This window comes from Thunnus albacares, chromosome 15 (genome assembly GCF_914725855.1).
Source record: "Thunnus albacares chromosome 15, fThuAlb1.1, whole genome shotgun sequence".
NCBI lineage: Eukaryota > Metazoa > Chordata > Actinopteri > Scombriformes > Scombridae > Thunnus > Thunnus albacares.
Window position 1 is genome coordinate 12,298,279 of NC_058120.1, and position 25,926 is coordinate 12,324,204.

Consider the following 25,926-nt stretch of genomic DNA (forward strand, 5'->3'; position numbering starts at 1 on the left):
TGAGGGAGCAACACAATGAGCTTGTAGGTGTACAGTAAATGTGTAAGAGACACAATGGATTTTTTTTTTTTTTTTTTTTTACTTCTGCACATGTATACATGCTATGTGGTTTGTGTTTGTCAAAGGACGGAAGGAAGGAAAAGAAAAAGTAGTTTTGGTATGTGCAGCATGTGTGCCGAACAAAACCCCATCCTGGATAAATACAGGTTTCAAAAAATCTAACAGCTTACCAAAGACTTGGAAAGGTTTCCAGTTTATAGCTTCAGAATTTGTGAGACTGACATTGAGGTTAAGGTTAGACCACCAGCTATGAATATATATGACAGTATATGACCGTTTCTTGAGACTAAGGAAACTCATTACAATTTTAAGTAGGCCAGACTGACCAAACCTGCCATCAATGTTGAAAAATAAATCTAGTTTTAACTTTCCATCTCAGTGCAGAATTGGACCCTTTTTACAGTACCTTGAAAGCTCCACACCACTCAGAGCGCTATCAGCAGTGTTGTTGTAGCTAGCATTAAGACAAAAAAAAGCATTGACTGGAAGGCATGGGTCACATTAAAACATAAAAGCCTTTGCGTGACCATTGTCCCGTCTTTCTGGACTGTATATGTCCGTGTCAACTGTATGTGTGCATAAGTATAAATTAGTTTGATTATGGTCACATAGAAGAGATTGGTGCTGCAGTAGTTGTCTATCTGATCGGAGCTCTCCTCTTCTCCTCCACTGGCTGATTCTTGGCCCTGTGATGATCAGATTGCAACTCTGTGGCGCTCACACTAACACATCACTACCCCATCACACACACACACACACACACACACTCTCTGTGCTCTGCATACACACATATCATGCACACATAGTTGCTCCCTCTTACTCTATTCCTGCCTATTCTCCTTATACCTCTTTCTCATGCTCACTTGCACACACACATGCACACACTTTCCCTCACACACTAATTCACTCAAAGGCGCACCATTTGCACACTCATATAATACAAGTATCCCCCTTCTCCTCCCCCCTCCTCTCCCTGCCTGCCACTTTGCCTTTGGGCAGCATGAGCCAGAGTGGTCTGAAGGAGTTAGCGCCATGCACATGAAGTACTCTCTTCACCCAGACATGCATGTGAGTGGGAAGGATTGTTGAGAGCAGAGTCCCTCAGAGCTCACAGAGTCTACCTCAGGAGCGGACGGGTCAAGCTAGCCTTCTGTCTCTCAGTTCACAACCGCGTCAAATTTGGGCTAATTTATTTTGAGCTCTTTTCCGCTCTCTACCAAGTTTCTTTGACCAGCTACTCCATTGCATCTACTAGTGGACACCTTCATTCCGCCTGCTTTTGCCTAAAGGGGGCATCTTTTTGTTTATACTCCAGGATTTTTTTTTGAAGGACAAGAGAAAAGGGTGAAATGCTGGTTATCCTGGTTTGCCTTATGGATGAAATGGAGAAGCATGGGACACAGAATCCTTGAGGACAAATCTAGCTACCCCACCCAGAGCCACTCACACTCCCAGCCTTTGGCTTTTACTCATATTCTCTGGATCTAGGCACCATATGTTAAGACTTCACTCCTGACTGTTACAAGTCTTTCCATGGATGCCTTTCCCTGATCGTGCGGAAAATAAGTCTGGGTCCGGACAAAAGCTACAAGGATTTGCAACAACATACTTGAGCGTTGGATTGTAGCTGCAGAAAATGACTGAGTAAGCAACGGTCCAGCAAATCATTTTCTCGCCTTGCGTTCATTGCAACAAAGATTCAGGATATTTTGCAGTCAAAATTTTGAGAAGCATGGTTGCTTTTTATTAAAGCCAGGAGGTAAGTTATAGGTGTTTGTGTAGATGTTTGTATGTTGTGGTCTCTTGATTTTGTTGAAACCATGCAGAGCCGTTAATGCAGTGATTTGACCATTTACTGGATTCCAAGCTCTGTGGATTTCAGCTGATCTCTAGTCAAACATTAAAAACATAAACACACATTAATCACACAGACACTCATGTGAATGTTTACATGGATACATACAAGCTTGAAACTTGATTTCATACAAAGAGATGATTGTTCGTTATGATTTTTGTTATCACAGCATGGGACTGTGTCTTTATATGTTGCGTAAGACCTTGTTATACAGGCTTTTACTTTACTTCTCTGATCTCTATTAATAAAGTGTATGTTTTGTTTTGTTGAGTCATCTAGTTATTAATAGCCTGTTGTTGCCTGCTGCTGAGATTTGGATAATGCTCAGGTCATATTGAGCCAGACCGGAGCATTAGAGTAGTAAGTGGCCCGGGCCAGCGGGATGCTAATCTGCTGCTTTCAACCGCTGCCTCAAAGTCACACGAGGCCAGCAAGGCAGATTGCATAACTAGATCTTTGTTTAGGAAATGTAGGCTGTTTTGTGCTTGCTAGCTGTAGCCGCAGCGCCGCTTTTCTATACCATGATGTAGCAGAGAGTGGCAGAGTGTGAGCACTGGGAGCTGGCTTGTCAACTATGATTGGATGTATAGTATTTATATGCTGTGTGTAGTCAGGCATGGTTTGCAACATCTCTGCTACAGGCAATGGCTTTATTATCTGTTTAATGGACTGGATGGAGACTTGTCAGGACTGTCACATCAGCTTAGTCAAGGCCACGTCTCGGTTTTCATGTACTCATGAGGCTTTTACTGTAAATGCTAGTGACTGTATGTATATGTATATAGATATATTTATTTATTTATAGCCTCAATATAACCTCCATACTTTGCAGTAGGAATGATGTGCTATCAGCTGCTCAGACAATCCAAATGTCTTTCCCCCACTGGTAAAACAATCCCAATATGTTTAAATTAATTTGATTTTTTTTTTTTTTACAGTGAGCTAAGTTTTTTTGCACAACAGGTATGAGACAGCATTACCTACACCTGTTGACTAATTTATAGTAATCCAACTCCAAGACAGCCATTGTGTGCAAATGGAATAGGAGCAGTAGAGGGTAACAAGAGGAGAGCCTTGCCCGTAGGATTTCTAACGCCCTCCTTTATATTCACAAGTGAAATAGGTCAAAGGCAACAAAGCCTCAGGGGAAACTATGTAAAGACGTCTCTACTATTCTTTTTTTAAGAGACCATGTGCTGTTTGTCCTTGCAACATACATCATCCCACCAAATTTTCCTGGTTACAGGCAAATAACCATTATGGTAACAAGTTTTTTTGTTTCAGTGTTTATATTTTGTCACTCTTCAGCTTTATACACATAATCTTGTTTGCATTTCATTATGTTTCATTTGATTTTTTTATTTGTTTTTGCATAATATACACATCTCACACTGTATTAAATCTACCCTCTATGTTATGGATACTGGTGTTTTTGTTTAGTTTATATTTTTTGCAAGTATGTTTCATTTATATGGTTTTATGACAATAAAGCTGCAAATGCATATTTACAATTGGTTTATAGGTATGAATTTTGATGTATTCACATACCGAAGCAGTGACCTCAAACCCTCCCTTCTTTTGTCCCTCTGCAGTGTGGCTGTCACCCGTTCACAGGACGTCCCCTCCTTCGGCCCCCCAATCCCCAAGGGTGTGACCTTCCCCAAGTCCACTGTCTTCAGGGACTTCCTGTTGGCCAAAGTCATCAATGCCGAGAACGCAGCCCACAAGTCAGATAAGTTTGGCGCCATGGCAACACGCACACGGCAGGAGTACCTGAGGGACTTGGCAGAACGTCATGTGACCAATACTCCAGTAGAGCCCACTGGGAAGTTCCCCTTCATCTCTCTGGCCCACAAGCGACGAGAGAAGGTGCGTCCGTACAGTGGGGCGGAGCTCCGCAGCCTGGGGGCGGTAACCTGGCAGGTTCACGCTGAAGACCAAGTAGCTGGCGCTGAACGTGAATGCCTATTGGCCATTTCAAATGACTTCATCATCCTACTGGATCAGGAAGCCAAAGCAGTCGTGTTTAACTGCGCCACACGTGATGTGATTGGTTGGTCATCTGGAAGCCCTGCCTCCATGAAGATCTACTATGAGCGTGGCGAGAGCGTGTCGCTGCGCTCCATCAATAACAACACAGAAGACTTTGGAGAGGTTGTCAAAAGACTGGAGGTCAGTGGGGCACTGCTGCTGTCTATGACAGTACCTCTCATTAGCACACACACATCTGTTGCAGCTGTCAGAAGTCACACTAAGCTAAACACCCCATCTTTGACAAACAGCTTGTAATGAACACGCACATAAATCCTTGTAACTCTGAATATGGTAAATGTATTACTACTTTAATCGTTATATTTATATTTTAGGCCGTTATCTGGAACTATTCAGAATCAGAAACAGGTTACAATGACTAAAACAGGATAGTTATAAAAATATACATTTCTAAATCAAGCAACTAGTTTCAACGAGAGCAAAGATCAGGGCCTTTTGAAATCTCCATGAAACCACTAATTAAACAGATGTGTAGACAAAAAGTGCTTAGTGAAGTTTGTCAGTGACTTTCAGTCCCATGATTGACAGTGTGATGACACGCAATGCCCAGTGTCCACTTCCTTGACTAAAGCAGTATGAAAAAATAAGAACTAAGTGTTGTTGATGTTATTATAGCAACACATGGGCGTAGCCTCAAATTATACAGCCACCAAAAAGCCACAGCTGTTGTGTTGTAACTATGATTATAAGCAATGTGAAGCATAATGCATAGTAATTTGGTGATATGATATCATTACTGAGGTTTTCAAAGTGGAGTAGGTAAGGCAGTGCTTTTTGGTGGGGTATTTAGATCATTCCTTAGACTGAACAGTTTTAGTTGATGGTAAACAAAGTCAAGAATTACTGTTGCCTGCTAGCAGTACTTGCACATGCCATGGCTTTTGTTGTGGGCATCATGACTCAGCCTCTGTTGTGATTCGCTCCCAGGCTGCACAAGCCAGTATTTACTTCTCTGTTAATCAGTCACAGGTAGAGGAGGAGCTAGACATGGTGTCCAATGGTAGTCGGTTATAAGGGGATTGTACCAAATAATTCAATTTCATAATTAAATGAAAGTGTTTTGTATTCATAGATTGTGATGGATAGACGTGTCTCAGCTTGTGAGGGATTAGTGCTAGTGTCAGATGAGATGTTGTTGTGTGGGAGATGGTTCATCATTTTATCAGCAAAAGACTGAAAGGTTGTAAGAAAAGTTTTATGCATTGTGCTTCTCTTCCACTCCTCTTTGCTGTGCTTCCACATGCCCACTCCTTTACTCTATCTGTTCTGTAGCTCTTGACCAAGGGCAGTCAGACCACAGAGATGACCCTGCGTCGTAATGCCCTGGGCCAGCTGGGATTCCATGTCAACTTTGAGGGCATCGTAGCAGAGGTGGAGCCCTACGGGTACGCCTGGCAGGCTGGGCTCAGGCAAGGTAGCAGATTGGTGGAGATTTGCAAGGTTGCGGTGGCCTCACTGTCCCACGAGCAGATGATCGACCTGCTCCGAACCTCCGTCACCGTCAAGGTGGTCATCATTCCTCCACACGAAGACTCCACACCACGCAGGTAGAGTGGACATAGAGAGATCTGTAGATGCAAGCGACTGCAGTTGATACAGTCGAGGCTGTCAGTGTAGTATTCTGATTGTGAATGCTTCATATGCCAACAGAGGCTGCTCTGAAATCTACCACATGCCACTAGTGGACTACAAGAACCACAAGGAGGGCATGCCCTATGAGTTAAAGTTCCCCTTCCGCCCGACCAACAACAACAAGTGGCCACGAACATCTTCCAGCCCTCAAACACGCACTGCTGGCTCAGGGGGAACACTCATCAAGGCCCCTCCGTCAGACTTCAGTGAGCGTAACTCTGCTGCTATTCCCCGCAGTGTGTCCAGTGATGGTCGACCCGTCAATCCCAAAAGGTCACAAAATACCTAAAATGCTTTTATGAAATTTGAAGACACACTGAACTCATACCCGTCTGATTGCTGCATGTCTTTAATGACATCCTTATGTGTCCTCACAGATATTCCCCAGGGAACGACAACTACGCTCTTGCCTGCTCCATCGTGATGGGTCGCACACTGCACAACACAAACTCCCCCTCCAGCCTCTCCTACTCTGACACCATGGGCTCCAGCCATTGGAGGCAGAAGTCTATGCCTGATGGGTAGGTTCTTCTGCCCCTCACTCCTGGTTTCACAGACTAATGAATCAAAATTTGCAACATAAACCCTCGTCGTCTCTCTTCCAGGTTTAATAACAACAACTGCCAGTCTCCTGTGTCATCTGTGCGGCATGTGGCAGGTGACGGGGTCAAAGTGTGCTCTAGCGCTGGTGCTGCTTGGACCCGAACTGGGGAGGGTGAGGCAGCCAGCAGACTGGGGGACAAAACCAGTGCAGGTAAGAGAAGCTTCAAAACTCTCAGTATTAGCAGTAGCATTGAATAAAACATTACTTTTACTGTGCTAACACTTACATAGAGACCTCATTACCCATATGTCTTTGCTTTCTACAGATACTTCAGTTTCTAAGGTGGTGATTCCTCGACTCCAGCCAGCAGAGCAAAGCGGACACATGTCTCCCAACAAGAGCACTAAGGTGAGCCAGAATCAACAAACATGTAATTTCCTTGTTCCTATTTAATGGCAGATTACAAGTTGATAACTGTGGTAACCAAAGAGCTGCTGTTTATTTGCTGGTAATGTGCTTTGGAGTAGAAACTACAATATGTTTATACCAGTCTGTCCTAAAAACAGTTATTTAAATGTTTCTAACATCTAAAAGACTACAGTGGCATGAGCAGCTGCTTGCAATATCATTGTGGGTTCTCCAAGTCACTCTATGAACTGTAAAAAACTTGCAGAACAAAAATGGTTTTAAATTTGAAAATTATAATTTGACTTTTTCTCTCTGAACAGGCGGACGCTCCATATTCATCCAGCCAGTCGAGTAGCAACACGCTCTCAAGCAACGCCTCCAGCTCCACCCACAGCGACGAGAAGTGGTATGAGGTCGGTTCCCGTTCAGGGGTGCGGAGTGATCTGGAGCTCAATGGCTATCTACAGGGGACCTCCACTGACAGTGGCATCGACGCCACCTCTTTCACTGCAACCCAAAGCAGCACAGCTTCTTCAACTGGTGCCTTCAGGGCCAAGGAAAAAATTCAATGGCAAGATGAGCCAGCAGGCAGCCAGAGAGCCACCGACATGTCACCTCCGACACCAGACTCTCTTGTCGCTATTGGAGGCAGTGAGAACCAGGCGACGAGCCCGTCAGCCTTTCCTCCTGACAGTGGTTCCTACAGCCTGAGTGATGCTGCCTCCCACTCCAGGTGTGCTGCTGTTATATTAGAGTCAGCTGTGCAGGCAGCTCAGGAATTTGTGCCCTTGCATCAATGTTTCATTAAACAGACAGTGATTCATTGTAGTCCAGATATATTCTGTACCGTCCCCGATGGAAAAGTCCAAAGCTCTGCGGTTTGGCATTAACAAAGGGAAAGGGGAAGAATGAAATAACTCTGTGTGTGTGTGTGTGTGTGTGTGTGTGTGTGTGTGTGTGTGTGTGTGTGTGTGTATGGTTTTGAATTTGTATGTATCTCAGTCTCCCGGTATCCATGATAGAAAGGAAGTGCTTGATGTTGCTAGAAATGCAGACTGTGAGCTCAGCACTGTTCCCCCCTCTTCTAAATCCCACTTCCTTTGAATCAACTAAAGCTTTTCTCCCTCTCTTCTTCACTCAGCCAGAAATAACTCAGCTCCACCAGACCTGTACATAGGCAGCTTTGTTTCATAGTATGTGCACGCACATATGCGCTCGCACTCAGACACAAAACTTGCTGTTTGAAATTTCAACTTTTGTGTCAAACTATGGAGAATTGTTATTTGAAGTTGCGGCAAATTAAGTGCAAGGACTCAGTGTCCTATTTCTTTTTTATGAATTCATCAGTCAGTCGCATCTATAGCAGTAGAAGGAGGTTTTGTGATGGAATAGTTAAACTAGTGTTTTTAAGATGTTTTTGTGCGTTAATGAATGCAAACAGTCTTAATACAATATTTTGCTGCTATTTTACTGCTACAATATTTTGACAGTGAAGCAAGAAGAAAAGTGAAGTCACATTCAAGTGATCATTGCTTCATTAATTAAAGGCCAAAATAAGATCAAACAACAACGCTATAATGTGTATCTCTGTGTTTGTGTAATTATATAAATATCAATATCAGTAACTCATCTTTATTAATGTCTGTCTCTCACCTCCCTCCCTCTCTTTCCCCTGTTCGTCTATAGCACACTGAGTTCTGGCCACTCAGGGAGTCCGATGGGCCAGGGCTGCAGTCCCATGTCCCCCCAGGACGAGTCGGCCCCCTCACACACATCCCAGAACTCCCCGGGGCCCAAGAGCTTCTACCCTCGGCAGGGGGCGACTTCTAAGTACCTGATTGGCTGGAGGAAACCCGGGGGAACTGTCAACTCTGTGGACTTTGGCAGCACTCGCAAGTAAGACAAGAACAGTTTTTACAAAGCATCTGTGAATGTTTAAAACTCTGCCCTATGCATGTTGTGATAAGTTTATCATTCGGTGTAGAAATGCGTCCTGCTGTCAGTGGTGTTGATGTTTGAGATGTCGGTAGGGAATAATTTGTCCCTGAGACTGCTCTTCTAATTGTAATGCTTTTTTAATTTTTTAAAATTTGGTCAACACTGCCACCATGTGGTGTAGCTGGGAAGCTTTTTTGACATCATGTTTTGGTTCCCAGATTGACTTTACATACTTTCCCTTTTTCATTCATTCAAGGTAGCAGCTGCTTATGTCTTACCGTTTGATATAAAGGGTGATCGTATAATTTGTGGTTGATGACAACTGCTGTTTTCACACTGTGCAGCTGCTCAGCAAACCACAGTTTTCCCTGGTGAATCAGTTGGGTGGTTAAGTACATTCCTCAGGGCACATCAACACCACATTGGGTTTACAGCATCTTATCATTCACAGATTTTTCCATCCAGTCTGGGAATTTGAACCGGTGACCTCTAATCACAGGCATGCTTTCTTGAATTCTCAGTCACCACCTCCATTACAGTTGCTTCCTGATTTTCTATTAAATGTGTTTTATTTGGATTTAAGAGGCTTTTATCTGAGTTGGGTTTTGCTTTTATCTCCAGACGGCATCAGAGTGATGGCTTACTGGGCGGTCAGCCGCAGCTCAGGGCCAATCTCCGGGGCTCCCAATCACCCCAGAGGCACACTGCCAAGTCCAGCCTGGAAGAAGACTTGAAGAAACTCATCACACTTGACAGCCCTCCACCCACTACAAGTGAAGAGAAGGTATTCACAAAGACAATGGCTCAATTGTCAATATTGATGTTAGTAAAGGTCTATAATGCAGGTAAAACGAATCTTTTTGCATACATTCTGTTTCTCTCTGAAGCCATTGTTTCCGGGCCCACCACCCAGTCGTCGCTCCCTCCAGAGAACACTGTCAGATGAGAGTATTTACAGCGGGCAGAGGGAGCCGTCCTCCAATGGGCAGCGCAACACACCCACTGACCTTCTGTTCAGCTGCTCCACCATGCCACGCTCACCCACCGCTCGCCATGCAGCCAGCCGACGAGCATCACACAAATCCCTCGGTAAATCTTCAGTGTTTATAGTTAACCATAAAAGAGATGGAAGTGTAATGCATGTTGTACTTTGTGTAGTAAAGCGTAATGAAATGGGATGATTTGATTTATAGCACAGTATATCTTTATGTAATGAAATGAAAAGCTCAAAATGTTACGTATAATTTTAGTTTACATGTGTTATGTGCCGTCACTGTTGGCTGCATTTCTCTCATCTTCTGTCACAGGGGAGTAGATACAAATGCTGTCCAGTGGGTTTACTTTGCAATTTCTCCTTCCCAGGAGACCTGTCAGCCCCGGAGAGCTCAGAGCTAGAACAGGAGAGGAAGAGGCAGCAGCTGCAGGATCCTGTCCTCATGCCCCTGCCTGACTCCGGGGCAGATGGCCCGCTGGACTGGGCCCACCTGGTAGATGCTGCCAAGGCCTTTGAGGGTAGGCACACATCGTGTTTTCATTTCCTCCTCAAAATCATTGGAAGTAAAGGTTAATTACTGATATTACTTTTCAGGGGAACTGCCATATTTATTATCACCAGAAGAGTGCGCTGTTATTCTGTGTTTGTTTTCTCTCAACTGAAGGCTGAAGCTCTAATAGTAGATCTTTAAATTGTTTTTAATTCAGAGCAGAGGCTGGTCTTCCTAGCCGCCCAGGAGGAGAGCTCCATGGCTGAGAGCTCAGCAGCCACCAGCCCCCAGCAGGCTGAGCCTCAGGCAGCCCCAATGAGACAGCCCTCGCCTGGGTAAGAGGCCTCAGGTCATGGCCTGGGACCAGTGTTTGCTTTAATCCACTCGTGTCCAGAACTGTGCCACAGAAGACCCTGCAGAATTTATTCCAATGAAACACTACTGCAGCTGATAACACTAATTAGTCCTCTACTCTGGTTGACTGCACACTAATCTGCAGCATCGACAGCTTTAGTGTTTGATTGGGATGAAAAGGAATATTGGCCATAAGCTCAGTTTTGACCACTACTTTAAGTGCTAGAGTCTGTCCCAGCTAATGAAATGGTTATCATTTTTCACAGAGAGATTCCAGCCTGTTTGATGGGGAAGGTCAGCCAGCTAGAGTCCATGGTGAAGGCGCTACAGGAGGACCTGAAGAAAGTGAGTTATGGTTCAATTAGACTGAGAACTCTGCTCTTCTTTTGCTGAGGTGCACAGCATTTGTAAAACATCTACAGCAGTTGAAGGAGCAATGAACATAAAATACAATGGATCTGAAATTAAAAAAAAAAAAAAAAAAAAAGCAGTGCTGATGCTTTATTTGTGTGTAATCGATGGCCATGACCCAGTTTCCCTTTGGCAGCTTCCACAGCAAATGGAATACAATCCAAAATGTCACAAACAAAACAATATGTAACATAGATAACACAGATCTAGATGACACTACACTGTGCTTTAGACATCTTCCAATTACTGTTTTAAATTTGAAAAGTAGCAAGTTGAAGCATCAAAAGCCAGAAGCTAACTATAACACACCTATCAAATTAGTAACCAGCTTTAATTAAAAATAAGCAGATGAAAAAAATAAATGATATTTTTCTTCTATTGTAATGGAGGTAGTGTTCTCCAGTCATGGCGATGACACAAAGCTTGGAGTAACTGTAATCAGTTTGCACTTTGTATACCCTTTACCTGGGCACAAATATAAATATGGAGAGAAACAAAAAGTATGAATCTCAAACTTCAGATCACATCGCATGATTTTATTTTTTAATACCAGTATTTATTTGGTTACTTCAGTCTGGTTACATAAGACACCATGAGGTGCACGTTACATATATATCATTACGTATATATATTTCAAACATCACAAAAACTGTGTTTCTTTATCACCAGGAGAAGGATGCCAAGGCGTCTCTGCAGGCTCAGATCCAGACTTTGCGTGAAGACAACAAGCGTCTCCTTGAGGAGTCCTACAGCGCTTCAGCCAAGCTCAAGAAGTTCACAGAGTGGGTCTTCAACACCATCGACATGAACTGATGCTCACAGCCGTCGACTGTTCTTCTCCACTGGGAGTATGACCACTACTGAAGCTGACCTGAAACTGTTCAGTACTGCACACACATTACGGTTCTTCAAGGACCATCCAAAAAAATGTTCATAAAAACTCATAACAGTTTCTCTAACAAACCAGTGCCAACATGGACCTATTTGCCATCCTGCTTCAGCCTTGTGAATCTGTGGTATAACAATCACCATGAAAGTCAAAGAATCATTAAAAGAAAGGAAAGGGGGACAGAGAAATCAAGCAGTGGTGTAACCGTGTGACAGTTTTGATCAGCATGCACTCCCTTCCTTAGAATTTCACAAATGATGTGATGCTTTGTGTCCAATTTAACAGATTGTTGGTATCCCTGCATGTCAGAGAGTGCAAGATGTTGAATTTAACCTAAAGGGATTTAAAGTTACTGTCCCTGTTTAGCTCCCCAGCTAACCTAATTACAAGTGAACAGATTTCTAATTAAAAAGTTCCAACCCAAAGGAAAATGTCTTTATCCAACGCAAGAGATGATGAATATAGCCCCAAATTCCTCTGATAGAGGTCGACACTTTTTAAGAATTGACAGCGTGTTGTAGTTTCATTTTTAGTTTTACATTGACATTCTTCAATTTTCCCAACTCAGTGATGACATCACTATTTTTTTGTTGTTGTTTTTAAATTACTAACCAAAAGAGGAGATATATGCTAGATATGTTATATGAGAGATGTCACTATCTTTATGGTAGCAGTGTGCGTAGGTAGACACAGGCAGACCCTTTGCATAGAATACACTGTAAACACTGTAATGTCAAGTGCCTGTCTGTAATGCCTATGTGAAAGATTGTATCAAATGTTTGACTTCTAGAGGGTTATTGCAAGTCAAAGTTGTATAGGACTACTGGTCACAAGCAGATGAAAAGAATATATATTGTAAAAAACAAAGAACAATATGGGTGCCATAAAAATAGAGCAGTGTCACTTATTTCAATTCTTGTAAATATATAATATTAACAATTATTTTCTCACCTCTGCCCTTGATATATTTAAAGAGTATTTATGAAAAAGACAAGGCTAAGAAAGAAAAGACAGCCTATGCAGTTAGAGATCTGCATGTACTCATCATAGTCTCCTATATGAGCGGATATTTATCCTTCAACTCGAAACAAAGTTTTCAATAAAATAAGGCAAATTTTTGATCCATACTAATAAAAAATACAAATCATTATGTTTTTGGCCCTGAAAGTCCTCATGATAGACGTGCCTGCTGCAGTGGATTGAATGACAGTGCCACCTAGTGTTGATAACATGTAAAATGCTACATGGAACCGACCCCCTACTCCATCCATAGCATGCTGAAAGGCTTCAATCTGATCCTTAATTCTCTCAATAGATTAAATCGGTACTGTTCAGTATATGATGACATAGTAAGATATTGTGTAAATCCTGAAATTCCAGCTACAGAAGTTTCTGTAGAATGTAAATCTGCTTTTAAGCCCGACCTGAATTTGGTCTCTAGACGACCAGGCAGACAAAGTCTATATTTAAGCCTCATAACTGATTCCTTTTGTACTCGAATACTGTGCAACTGTATATAAAGAGAATTTGATATTCATCAGAATTTGCACCTTCATTCTTATTTTTTAAGATTATTTTTTTGATGTAAATCTGCTTTATTGGCTAGGATATAGAGGAAAGCAACAGGAGCAATATGAAAGATAAACAGGGGATAAGGCAGAACAAAGACCACGAGCCGGACTCAGACTTAAGACTTGTATGAGACCCGGAACCCTAGCACAGCAGATTGCCCCTGCACCTTCATTCTCTACATGTGTGAAAGCATGTGATTCTGTTTCCATTGAGCTGTGATGTGTAAAAATGTTTATATCTATTAAAGATATTTTGTTGAATTACACTTTGTCTCACAGAGTGGTCTTTTGGCGTGGCATTTTGTGAGGTTTAAGGTAGGAATTAAGTATGAATCACATGATTTAGACACAAGATTTACTTAAAAACTGTCCTATTTATGCTTTAACAGCAGAAAAACAATAGCTAAACTAATGTCTGCCATAGGTGTTGGGGCCATCCTAGGTCCTGGAGTAAATGGATACCTGTCAATGGTCTGCCAGGATGTGGTTTCCTGCTGTTGTATTGTGATTAACAGAGAGCTGCTGTTTTTCCACTCTGGCAAGATTACACAAGACAGTTGCCCTGACAGAGATGAGCCAGGATGCGACAGATTGATGGATGAGGATAACCTGAGAGACGGCGGGGTGATGGCATAGACGATTTGGGTTCCAAGAAATGACTGCAGGGTAATGTCTTGAGGAGTTATAGCTAGACTGCTACAAAGCTGCTTTTGGATTTATTAGTCAATTAGATTAAAGGATAGGTTCACTTAAAATTATACTCACATACCCACATGTGCAATGTATAATGATGTTAAAAGAACCCTCTGTAAGGTGACCTCAGCGATTGGGAACAAATGCTGCCTTCAAATGGAACTCATGAGCTCATGGTTATGACATGGGAAGTCACGATATGCTTTGTGTTCGATAACATTGCTGCTAGGTAACATCTAGAACTCACTGAGGCTAACAATTAAGCTAGCAAGCGGGTAATGCAGGAAATGCAAAGGCCTAATGACAGAGGAAAAGATTAGGCCTTTGGAAATATCAATATTTCCCTCAGAGATATTATAAAATTACAAACTCTATATGACTAAAATTACAATATATTGACTTATCAGCCACCAAAGGATGAATTTCCCTCCACCATTTCTGAAAACGTCAACAACACATCACAATTTGTTAAAATTAAGGGGATTAGGGGGTCATTCATATGGATTCTTCTCGTGAACACGGTAAACACGACCCCGTTTAAAGGCAGCAAAAATCCAGTCATTGTTCTATGCAACATACGGTATGCTAGCTGAAGCTAATATGATGCTGCAGTCTTAGACAAATCTAAAATTCATTTATAAATACAGTACATTCCCTCTTGTGTTTCTGCAGAAAGTGTTTACTTGATGAGCTGCAGTGGAGGTATAGTAACAAGACACTACAGCCATACTAGCAGTCGTGTAAGCCGACGTCATCCAGCAAGGCGCTGCATTGGCCAATCACATACATGCAAGTGCACATTCCTGGTGGATTACTTTATAAAGTGAATGCAGTTGCTAGTTAATAAAGACGAAATACAACTGAGGTTGGTGGGAATTTTATTAGTTTTGCTGGTAGCCTATAAACCAAAGTATTGCAATATGTAACCTGATGACGGCGCAAGATAAAAAGTCAGAGGATTACCAAATTCAATAGAATTTATCCTCAAGGGGCCTTGAATATATGTGGAAAATTTCATGGCAATCCATTTGATACTTGTCAAGATATTTCATTCAAAACCAAAAATGTCATGGTGGCACAAGAGAGACAAACAGGGGAATGATACCAAAGTCATAAAGATACATCATCTGGGAACCGTGAATGTCTGTACAAACTTTTGTGCTAATCGATCTTGTAGATGTCACACTTCTTCACTGAATAAGTGAGAACATTCACTTGTTGGTGACACTAAAAGACGAAGGATAACAAAAGTCAATAGAATTCATCCTCTGGGCATCTGGAATATCTGAAGCCAAAGTCATGGGAATCCATCCAATAGTTGAAGCCACATTCTGAAGCCTGGAATTGCATCAGGAAGGGATCTCTGTATGGAAAGAAGGAACAACTAGAGTGACCATTACTTTTTTCAATGGACATATGGGCATGTGAACATTGTTTCTAAGACAGGCTTGAAAAATGATGATCCATCCTTTAAATAAATTCACACCTATTAAATGTCTCCACTGCAATCTCTACGTGCTCAGCTGATTAAAAGCACAACATACTTCTTCAGTCGCACATGCAAGCAAGATCCCTGTCGTAGTCATGTGTGTGGCCCGTAGTATTGCTCTCTGGCAGCGGTGTGGTTATGAACAGGCTGTTCAATAATTTAGCATTAATGCAGATTATAGCAGGGCTGGCCCCCTTAAAGCAGATTAGAGAAGTCCCTGCCTGCCTGCCTGTCTGTCACCTTGTTAATGATGGTACTCCTTAATGCCAGAGCAGCTCATGGGACAGGAAGATGTGCTGATTGCAGGTCACTGCAGTGTGGGTCATGTGTGTGGTATGTTGTAATCAGGGAGGGGGGATGGGTGGTTATGTCATATTGCTATACGGTAGATATATATGAGCAGATCTCTAATGATGTGGGTGATGGGGAGGGGAGATAATATACAGTCCTGCTCTTTTTCTGCTGAAAACTATTAGAGAGAACAAAGACTTAAAGGAACTAATAGAGAGAAGCAGTTTTGAGTTGTTCCAATTTTCTGAATTAATCTGCTTTGAGGAAAAAATCTAAAGCAAATTGTACTTGTAATAATGAGATCTGGGCTTTCATCTATTGAGCGTTATAAAGGCTACATTCAAGGTCTTTTCTGTGTGAAGAATATTTAAAAGCGCCTCAAATATTTTCAAAAGCAACGTGTGTCTCTGAAATAAGAGGGAGCTTTTCAGAGCCGGGACCTCTGCTTAGATAACAACACACTGCTGAAAGAGAGAAGAACACACAGCGGGGTGAATAAAGCAAGATAGTTCTTTGATAACTGGTGAACTGGTTCCGTCAACACAAACATCTGTGTATATGTGTGGCTGTGAGCGTGTGTGTTCACTCTGCATGCATGCGTTCACAAATTGGCCATGCTATGTATTTCTGGAGTATCTTCCTCGGGGGCTTTTGGGATCTCATTTATTGCAGGAAAAAAAAAAAGGTTCATTCGTTCGAGGTTGCCATTTAAGCTTGAATGACTCCAGAGTTTCCATAAAGACGGAAAGAAGAGAACATAGACATGCAAGAGCAGAATAGCTGGAGACAGAAACAGAGTGCGTGTTTGACATCCTCAAGCAAAGAATGTTTTTTGTATTTTTTTTTTTAGAAATGTGAAGAGATGTAAGCTCCAGAAATACAAATATAACTTGCGGATAAAATGTCTAAAATTGGATCAGGGCCTGCTTAAGAAAATGAGCAACAACTGGTGGAGTAATGCCACCATAAAAATGCAGCCTTTCACACGTGGGCTTTGAATGGAAATTGAAAAGCATTATCTCTGAGCTTGCTTGCTCAAAGAGAGAGGGGGATATATATTTATAGCCTGCATCTGTGTGTGCTCAGTAACAGTAACTTGCTTATATATTAGCATTTCAATATCCTCCTAATGAAATGTTTCTTATTTTCAGCATCAGTGGGCGCTGCTGCAGTGTGCATCTCTCTGTCCTCCTTTTCCTCCTCACTGTGCATCCACTGCTCTCTCTCCCTCTCTCTCCCTCACACACACACACACAGACGCACACACCGCCTTGTGCACACACACACAGCCTCTCTCTGCCTGTCTTTCTCCTCCCTCTATTTTCCTTTTTATATTCTCTCTAATTCCTTCATCCCTCCCCCTTTTTCCAACTTGATCTGCCCCTCTCTATTGCACAGCATCTCCCTCCCTCCCTCCCTCCCCTCCTCTCTCTCTCTTTCTCTCTCATACACACTCACTCTTTTGCTCTCGCTCAGACTCAAGCACATGCAGACAGAGGGAGAGGGAGGATGAACGAGGTGCACACGTGTGAGGATCTCCTCAACTGCCGGGGCAAGGCAGGACTGGTGAAGAGAAAGGAAGAGGAGGAGGAGGAATAGAGGAATACTGCAGTGACCAGCCAGCTTCTCTCTCTCTCTCTCTATCTCTCTCTCTCGCTGCTTCACTGTCTTCATCCCCTTCTCTCCCCCTCTGCCAATTATACCATGAACCTGCCTGCTGCTTGTTGCTAAGGGGGAGCCAACCGGGGGAGCAGAGTGGACCAGGCATTATTTTGTTTCTAAGGTAATGAATGCTTCAGTAATGGCAACTGTCAGGTGTCACAGATGTTGCATCGCACTCGGCCGCTCGCCTGCTGAGAGGGAACGGGGCTTTTGGGCTCAATCACACTGTGGTTCTGGGTGTATCTGGAGCACGGCTTGTTTTGTGCATGTTTGTGCGTAAACTCTTTGCCAGTTTATTCAGTTTGTTTCAGTTGAGTGGCCATCTGCGAGCTTGTTTATTTGAGCCATTGCAGGGGTTCTACCCTGTGAATATGTGTGTGCAATGTCCTTTTGTGCTTGTGTGTCCTCATAAATTGGTGTTTGCTGTGTGCTTGGATTTCAGGGTGTGCATGTACAAACACACACACACACACACACACACACACACACACACACACATTTACGAGGGCATGTTGGTGCTCTCTAGCTGTCTTTCAGCAACTGTCCGTATTGCATCCGTCTCACTTTGACACAAGCTTTCAATTAACATCTTGGGTAGGCCTTCTTTAGACTTTGATTTGCATGTGTGAGCAGCTTGATGGGAGGAAGTTGTTCTCTAGAATTACAGCTTCCTGTCCACAGGGGACCTATTGGCACACTATTGTTTTCTTTAAGCAGGTGCTATGCAATCCATACTGCCCGCCTTTCTATATGGCCCTTGAGGCGGATGCAAAGATTAGCTGTCTAATGTGCTCAGACTCTAAAAAGAGCACAGACATGTTAGCCAATGGGGAGTGCTGTACTCCGCACTTCTGGTGGCAATAACAAACAGTGTGGCGAGAGCGGATGATTACTTATTCACTCATGCGCATCATCATGCTCCATGGGGTAATAGATTAAAGTGTTCAACTATGGTGACAAAGCCACCTTGCATGTCTGCTGTTGTGCAAGCTGGTGGTACGCTGAAATTGAACAATTTCAATTTTCTTCACCGTCCACCAGAGCCATTATTTGCAGTTGTTAAAACTTGTAACATTGCACGGCTACAATTACTTAATTCAACTACTCCAAATCCCTCGCCAGCGGCTGCCCCTTGGCAAGACGCAGTGTTACTAATTCAGTTAATGTATGAAGGTTTCATATTGTGCCTGCTCATGTGTGCCTGTCATGAAATGCTGTCTGTATCCTCAGTTCTTCCTCCCCTCAATAGCTCATCACACTTCCTTTTTCAAACACAAATAGCTGTTACAGTGAATAGTGAGGCCCAGTGAGCCGTGTGATTATTTTCTCTTTCGCAGCAGCTTTATCCTGTCGCACTTTGTATTTCATAAGTACCAAAAATTATGAATGTGTTGAACTGTGTAATCCACCCCCTCACCTCTCTTTCCTCAGCACGATTAAAGGACTAACAAATGGTTTAACCCATTTAATACACGCAGGAGACTTCAGTGGCAAAGGGTAGACAGGGCTAAGGGGGCTCGTTGAAGCCCAGTCGTCAGCGTAGGTTATGGAAATCCTTAGTTAAGCAGAATTAATTCTCCTGAGAGAGTGAGAGGGAGTTAGGGTCAGAGGGGAGACAGCCTAGAGAAAGTGATGGGGACTGTGTGGAGGTTGTAAATAAATCCGTTAACAGCAGCTTGGGGGGGGGGTTAATGTGGGGAGTGCAGGCAGATGAGAGGTAACCATCATATGATTGAAGTTAATGGAGTCAACACTTACTCGCGCTTAGCATAGGAACAAAAACAAAAATAGTGGCCAGCACTGACTGCAGTTGAACTGTCAGTATCACCTCAGTGAGGGTTCATCCATTATGAACATCCGTCTTTTTTAAACATCAGTCTTTTTTTGTGAAGAAAGATGACTCATCGACCTCACAGCCACATTGACTATGCGTTGTAGACGCACATCTGTGCTGTATGTATAATTACTGCAGTGGTTTCAGACCTGTTTTGTCTGATGTACCTGTATAACCATGTCAGATGAGCTTAATCGAAACCACCCATCATGTTAGAATTGATTTTTAATTGGATGCTATTTAACACTAGTAATTATATTAAAGTGGATATTGTTGAAATACTGTTTTAATAGTATTTAACTGTTGAACAGGTTTGCATGTACTGCTACCACTTGGAGTGGCAGAAACCAGACATTTCAGCCAATTATCCTGCTTTTAACTATTTCAATCATCTATCTCTTAATTTTAGCTAACAATTTTAACAATCGATCTCTTACCTTTAGCTAGCCTAACTATATCAACCATTTTTTCATAAGTTTTAGTTATATCTGAAATGCTTATTTGAACTGTTTATTCATTACTTTTAACTACATCAACCCTTTATCTCTTACCTTCAGCTATTTAAACCATTTATCCATTATCTTTATTTAACTACTGCATTTCAACCAGCTATTCATTACTTTTAGTTATATTTCAATTGCTTATTTGAACTATTTATTCATGACTGTTAGCTCTCTATTTCAACCATTTAGGCTTTCCATTACTTTCACAAACTGTTAGACCTCTCAGCTCATTTACTAGTTTTCACACTCTCAATCACACATGTAGTGTTCAGGTTTTACAGCTGACCTAATATGTGGATATATTTTTTGAATCAAAATATAATTTCTATTTTTAAGAATCTCTAATGCACACCCTGGCAACTACAGAGGTAGCCGCTGAGGTACAAGTACCTCTGGTTGGGAATCACTGCTCAATGTTCAAGATTTGACTTTGTAGTTTAGTTAATATTCATCTACCTGAACTCTCTTTTCTGTCCCTATTGAGACAGGCGTCCCCTCTACGAGTCATAGCATACATTTTGGCAGCTGAATGTCATGACAATAAAGGTTGGAGGAATTTTGGTTCCCAGGTGAAATAGAAATGCTGACTGATGCTTATCAAATCATTATTTTGGGTTCCTCCGCTGTCCAATGTGCGCTGGGTGCTGTATTCATGTGGTGCATTCTTCGACAGGACTGAGTGAAAATGGCGGAGGGATCCAGAGACCAGGGAGGCGTGGGCACCACTGATCCAGAGGAGGACTCCCCCAATATGATCGTCTACAGAAAGGCAAGTCTGACTCTATGTGTGTGCTACAGTATCTGGCCTACAGTATATCATGGGAGAAACATTCACTGAGAGGCAATGACCCGTAGACAGGCTCATGACAGCCCACTGGTCCGTATCAGTGTGTATCTACCTCACACTGGTTTCACTGTCAAACTCAGATGTCAGGAAGCTTCTCTTTGAACCGTCTTGAAATGAGCTCAACTCAATCGCTCTCTCAGGTTCCTCTACCTATCAATGTATCCGACAGGCAAACGTCAGCCCTCCAATGTTTAAATAAGCTCTCGATCTCATCAGTGAGGGTTTGGCCAGTGAGAGGTCCTTACAGTGTCAAGGGTAATTACTTCGTCCTCGTGGCGCCTCACTTTCAATAGCTGTTGTTTGATTAGAGAGGGTGAGCAGTATTGGTGGCTAATTACGTGGATGGGGTGTTCGGTTGGGAGGAAGTGGTGTGATTCTCCAGGGCCGGGATTGGGAACGGTCAAAGAGGGGGTGGTTATTACTCCTCAACTGAAGAATAGCTTGTTATTTCTCTGTCAGCACTGTGACAGCCTACTCAAAAAAGAAATCTTTTGATCATACTTAAACCATGGGATCCACTGCTATCACTGAGTCAGCTGTCTGATTACGGTAAAAGTGAGCTATAAGTAGGCCGTAGTTGACGGATCCTGTCCAAAATCTGTTGTTTCTATCTAGTCCTAATGATCATCTGTTAATGTAAACAGATGTATGGAGATATTAACAGATTAGTGGAAGGATGGGCAAGACAGGATGGGAATTGTTAGCAGAAGCTGCGTCAGTGGTAAAATTTTTAGGTGTTGTTCTCACTTTTGTTGTTAACTACTTGTCACTGAGGAGTCTGGGACTCGGTGACAGCTTCAAGAATTTCCTGTGAACTTCCATCTTTGTAATAAACACCTTCAGTCTCCAGCTGACCTGGAAAGACTGCCAGGACCTCCTTTGTACTCAGAAACTTGCTACATCTGATAATGATGCTACTGGGATTGTATGCCATGAACAGAATGTCGCACATCAGCAGTTGGCAGCACAAGGGCAAGTGGAAGTGCATTGGCAGCAACAATTCACTTGTCAACAGTAAATGCTCAACCTGTTAAGGGTAGCAGTGGATATTTCCAATCTCTTAAAGTTCCTGCCAGATAGCCAGGAATCTTCCAAATGATAATCAAATCATTGTGTGATTTGATTGTGACAGTTTTGAGACAAATGGCTTCTCTGCCCAAAGCCTGGATTTCAAAGATATTTGTGCGCTATATGCAGGTCAGATTTGTGTGCCTATTCTACACAAAAATGCATTCATTGTTTATTCAGTATTGTCATCATCCTACATGCATTTCTTAGAAGCTATCATGCTGCAGAAAGAACACACTGTAGTTGCATGTAACACTGGGTATCTTCATGGATTACACAGTGAGGATTCATTACGTAACGCTACACACGCCTGGAGGCAACGCATTTAAGAGGCTAGTTTTTGCTTGTCAGGATGCTGCCTTAAGGAATATTCATCATTTCATGTTTTAGTCATACGCAGTGACAACAGCCAGATGATTCTGAGAGTGACAGGATTTTTCCGCCCTTTCTGCTTTGAAAATGTGACTTTTGATACGCAGCTTTTGAGGAAGAAAGCTGAGGATGCAATGTAGCTTGATAAGCAAAAGAAATCATTTGAGACCAATTATTTGTCTTTGTACAATATTTGGCAGACTCACTGTAGTCCTAGATCTGTACCTGTCCTTTAATTTAATTGATGGAGTTTCTTGTATTTCACCTTGGTGGCAGTCAGTGGCTTAAGATGTCAAAGAGGCCAAACGATAGAGAGGCACTGGGTCTTTGAGGGCAGAGCGCTCATGGCCTCTGGACTCTGTATGTGGGCAGCCTAGCACAGTGTGAGGGCGCTGCTTGCGGAGAGGCAGATGGCCACCAATATGCTCTGCCGCCTGGGAAAACTCTGGCAGCTTCCTCCCCAAGGCCTGAGCCCCTGTCAGCTGGAAGACATCAACATCTTACAGCAGAGAGCAAAGGCTAGTGCAGGCATTGTCAAGAGATAAAAATATTTCAAAGTGTGGGCAGCACATTTGTGAAGTGTATAGATGCTAAGGGTTAAAATGCCTTTACTTATATTGTCATATCTGTTGCAAAAGTGTGAAGGTAACTGTGTAGGCAGTTAGACAAAGGTGAGTGTGATGTATTTAGCCATTAGAGAGGCTGAGTGCTCAGGATGGGAGGAGGGTTGTCTCTGTCCATGCAGTGTAGGTGCTGCAGTACTGTCTTGCTCTGTCTCTCTCCTCCCACGAAAAGAGGAAGTGAAGCAAAACAATCCAATAACTGCAGGACGACTTATTGCCTCAAGAACTTGTGGAGGAAATTTGGTCAAACAGAAGTGGGTTGCATGTGTACTGTAAATGCACACACACAGGGGAACTCACACACACTCACTTTATGCTGGCTTAATACACCCTCCCCCGTTGATGCGTTTTTCTTTGCTCTGTTTGGCATGCTTCACAGACAGAGTATGGCAGGTAGATGAATAGGACAGGCACCAAGAGACACACAAAAAAGAAGCATGATGAGAAGCACTACCGTGCTGGGAAATGCAATTAAGATGAGAAGAAAGGCCACTTTCCTGCTCTGATGGGGTAAAGCTCACAAACTATTAATAGCGAACATCTCTTGTCCCCACAGTAAGTACATGTATGTGTGTCTTACCCCTTTTCCCTTCTGTGACTCGAGGGCCAAGACTCTGCTTGTTCCGAGCTGTGACGGCTGCCTGGCTTTTGACACACGGCTAATTGTTGCCGAAGGACTCAAAGCGCTCCTGTCTGACACAGGGAGAGTTAAGGATTTGTGCTGCATCCAGCTCTTCTTTTTATTTAGGTCATTAAGTGTTTGATTGGATAATACATGGCAGTCAACTCATACCTGAAGGCGAGTATTGTAGCTGTAATATGTGTGGTACAGTCACACAGAACTTTAATCCAGATGGGGTTTTTTTTCCGATGATCCATTAGTGGGTAAATATTAGTAATGAACCATGCCACGAAGTTCAAAGGCGCTACTTGGTGCCAGTGTGGCCTTTGGGTGCATGTGTGCAACACTCTATTAGCAGAGAGCAGAGTTTGGTTGACAATTGCAACTGTGTTATTTTCTAGCTCAATACACCCTAAGATCTTCTCTGCTTGTAAATGGAAGCAAACGTGTACTGCAAGATAAACAAGTACAGAAAATCCACTTTTTAGGATAGTGGTTCTAGGGATGGCATGGTCAGTCTGTTGGTTGGTCGGTCCACCACTTCCAGACTGAAATATCTCAACAACTATTAAATATATTTCAGTGAAATTTGGTACAGATATCCATAGTTCCCAGAGGATGAGGGCTACTGACTTTTAGCGTCACCATGATGTTGACATTTTCATTTTTTGTGAAATGTCTATAACATCTCTAAAAAATAAAGAATACACAGTGGGGGTATTCCGGGATCTCAAGCATTTGATACTATTGACCATGACTTATTATTGAAGAAATTACAAAGATATGGAATTAGAGGAGTAGCACACTCTTAGTTAAGTAGTTACCTAGAGAATAGGTATCAGTATGTCCAAATAAATAATTTTAATTGACAACTATTGAAGGTTACTCGTGAGGTTCCCCAGGGCTCAATGTTAGGCCCATTATTTTGTACATAAATGATATATGTGAGGTTTCCAAAATATTAAAAATTATATTATTTGCAGATGATACAAATTTATTTTGTTGTGGTAAGAATTTGAAACAGCTTTTGTATACAGTGGAAAAGGAGTTGAAAATGCTAAAGAGTTGGTTTGATTCTAATAAACTTTAAGTAAAACTAAATTTATAATCTTTGGTAATCGTTATACTAATTCACATGATGTTGAAATTGAAAGAGTGTCTGAAATTACATTTCTTGGAGTGATATAGATAGTAAATATATAATAAATTATGCTGGAAGCAACACATACATTTTATCAAAGATAAAATGTCAAAGTCAATTGCAATACTGTATAAAGCTGAAAATCTTCTAAATCAAGCTTCATTATACACCTTACACCTACCACCTATACACCTACCCTTATAGTTCCATATATGACTTACTGTGTGGAAGTGTGGGAACATTCATATAAAAGAAATACTAATCCAATCTTCACACTTTTAAAGAGAGCCATAAGGATTGTAAACAAAACTACTTATAGAAAACAAACAAACTCACAGTTTATTGAATTAAAGGCTCTAAAGATGTGGTCAAATTTAAAACAGTTCAAATTATGTGTAGAGCAAAAAATCAATTATTACCCAAAAGTATCCAAAAGTTGTTTTATGTGAGAAAGTCAATATGACTTGAGAGGAATTTCATGATTAAAAAAAACAATTAATGGGGACTAATGTAAGAAAACATTTTATCTCAGTCAAATGTGTAAATTTATGGAACAGCTGTGGAACTGAAAACATGTAGAACACTGAGTAAGTTTAAAAAAATATTTAAGAATAACTTACTGAACAAATATAAAAATGGATGATCAGAGGGAACATTGACATAGAAGGATAGGGTACAGGATATGTAAATTGTTTTTGTTTTGTATTTTGTTGCAGGCTAATGTTTTAATTTGTCAAACTCCATGATTTCTTGCATTTTAATCAGAATAAAAGCATAATTTAAGCTAATAAAAAATCTGAAACCTTAAAAGATACTGTAAAATTAAAATTTTGGCAAGGAAACGTAGTACCAAGAAAGCAAGAGATCAGTGGGGTGGCAGCCCCCCATCAGCTCCGTGTCGGCAGATCACTCTGTCTTTCTGATCAGGCAATTGATACATGAAGATTTAATGGAGCTATATGAAGTAAAATTTGATTTCATGGAGCAGAGGCTTGTGACTTATACTTCCCGTTTTTCCGTAAAAACCGGATTGTAATGGTTAAATTTCACTGAAAAATTAAGTTTAGTAGATTATAACCTGTATTTTAATGACATATGATGATTATATTTTCAACATATAACTGCTTTTACTGGATCTTCTGCTTCTTGCTAATTAATAATTGAAGCTCATTTCAAGCATTCCATCTTGGGTTTTAATGTCTTAACTAAACACATTGTTTCTAAGTCAGTTGGACAGATGTTTGAATTTGCATAAAATTACAGGGTTGTGAAACATAATAGTAGAAATTTGCTCGTGTAGCAGGAGCTATGGATGACTAACACTATCATGTCACTCCTTCAGACTGGATGTCTAACATAACCTGAATGACAGGAGAGAAAGAAATTGCTGTCAGTTCCAGCCCCAACCTCCCACACCATCCACTCAGTTACCACAGTATCAGTCACTGTCAGCTGGTTGGGTTTAGGATGATATAGAGGCAGAACACATAGGGAGTTCACTCCACTCCTGCAGGGTGGATGATATGGAAATACTGGAAATATGTATAAAATTACAGAAATCACACAACTGGATAGACATTGAA

At 41.9% G+C, this 25,926-nt stretch overlaps 2 protein-coding genes across 4 annotated transcripts in view; both read left to right on the top strand.

Annotated features, from left to right (window-relative positions):
* The window catches only part of LOC122998217 (signal-induced proliferation-associated 1-like protein 1), a 36,636-nt gene extending 23,172 nt beyond the window's left edge, over nucleotides 1–13,464 (top strand). For both annotated transcript variants that reach the window (XM_044374977.1, XM_044374976.1), the window contains 14 exons: nucleotides 3,508–4,087; nucleotides 5,240–5,514; nucleotides 5,618–5,872; nucleotides 5,977–6,120; nucleotides 6,205–6,353; nucleotides 6,469–6,551; nucleotides 6,872–7,284; nucleotides 8,238–8,447; nucleotides 9,111–9,273; nucleotides 9,377–9,578; nucleotides 9,852–10,001; nucleotides 10,191–10,308; nucleotides 10,594–10,672; nucleotides 11,408–13,464. In XM_044374977.1, the coding sequence (XP_044230912.1) occupies nucleotides 3,508–4,087; nucleotides 5,240–5,514; nucleotides 5,618–5,872; nucleotides 5,977–6,120; nucleotides 6,205–6,353; nucleotides 6,469–6,551; nucleotides 6,872–7,284; nucleotides 8,238–8,447; nucleotides 9,111–9,273; nucleotides 9,377–9,578; nucleotides 9,852–10,001; nucleotides 10,191–10,308; nucleotides 10,594–10,672; nucleotides 11,408–11,551 (2,965 nt within the window). In that variant the 3' untranslated portion in view covers nucleotides 11,552–13,464. The remainder of the gene's footprint in view (nucleotides 1–3,507; nucleotides 4,088–5,239; nucleotides 5,515–5,617; nucleotides 5,873–5,976; nucleotides 6,121–6,204; nucleotides 6,354–6,468; nucleotides 6,552–6,871; nucleotides 7,285–8,237; nucleotides 8,448–9,110; nucleotides 9,274–9,376; nucleotides 9,579–9,851; nucleotides 10,002–10,190; nucleotides 10,309–10,593; nucleotides 10,673–11,407) is intronic.
* A 3,680-nt stretch (nucleotides 13,465–17,144) lies between these two features.
* The window catches only part of LOC122998767 (regulator of G-protein signaling 6-like), a 42,426-nt gene continuing 33,644 nt past the window's right edge, over nucleotides 17,145–25,926 (top strand). For both annotated transcript variants that reach the window (XM_044375755.1, XM_044375756.1), the window contains exons 1-2: nucleotides 17,145–17,454; nucleotides 20,344–20,439. In XM_044375755.1, coding sequence (XP_044231690.1) covers nucleotides 20,356–20,439 — 84 coding nt within the window. In that variant the 5' untranslated portion in view covers nucleotides 17,145–17,454; nucleotides 20,344–20,355. The remainder of the gene's footprint in view (nucleotides 17,455–20,343; nucleotides 20,440–25,926) is intronic.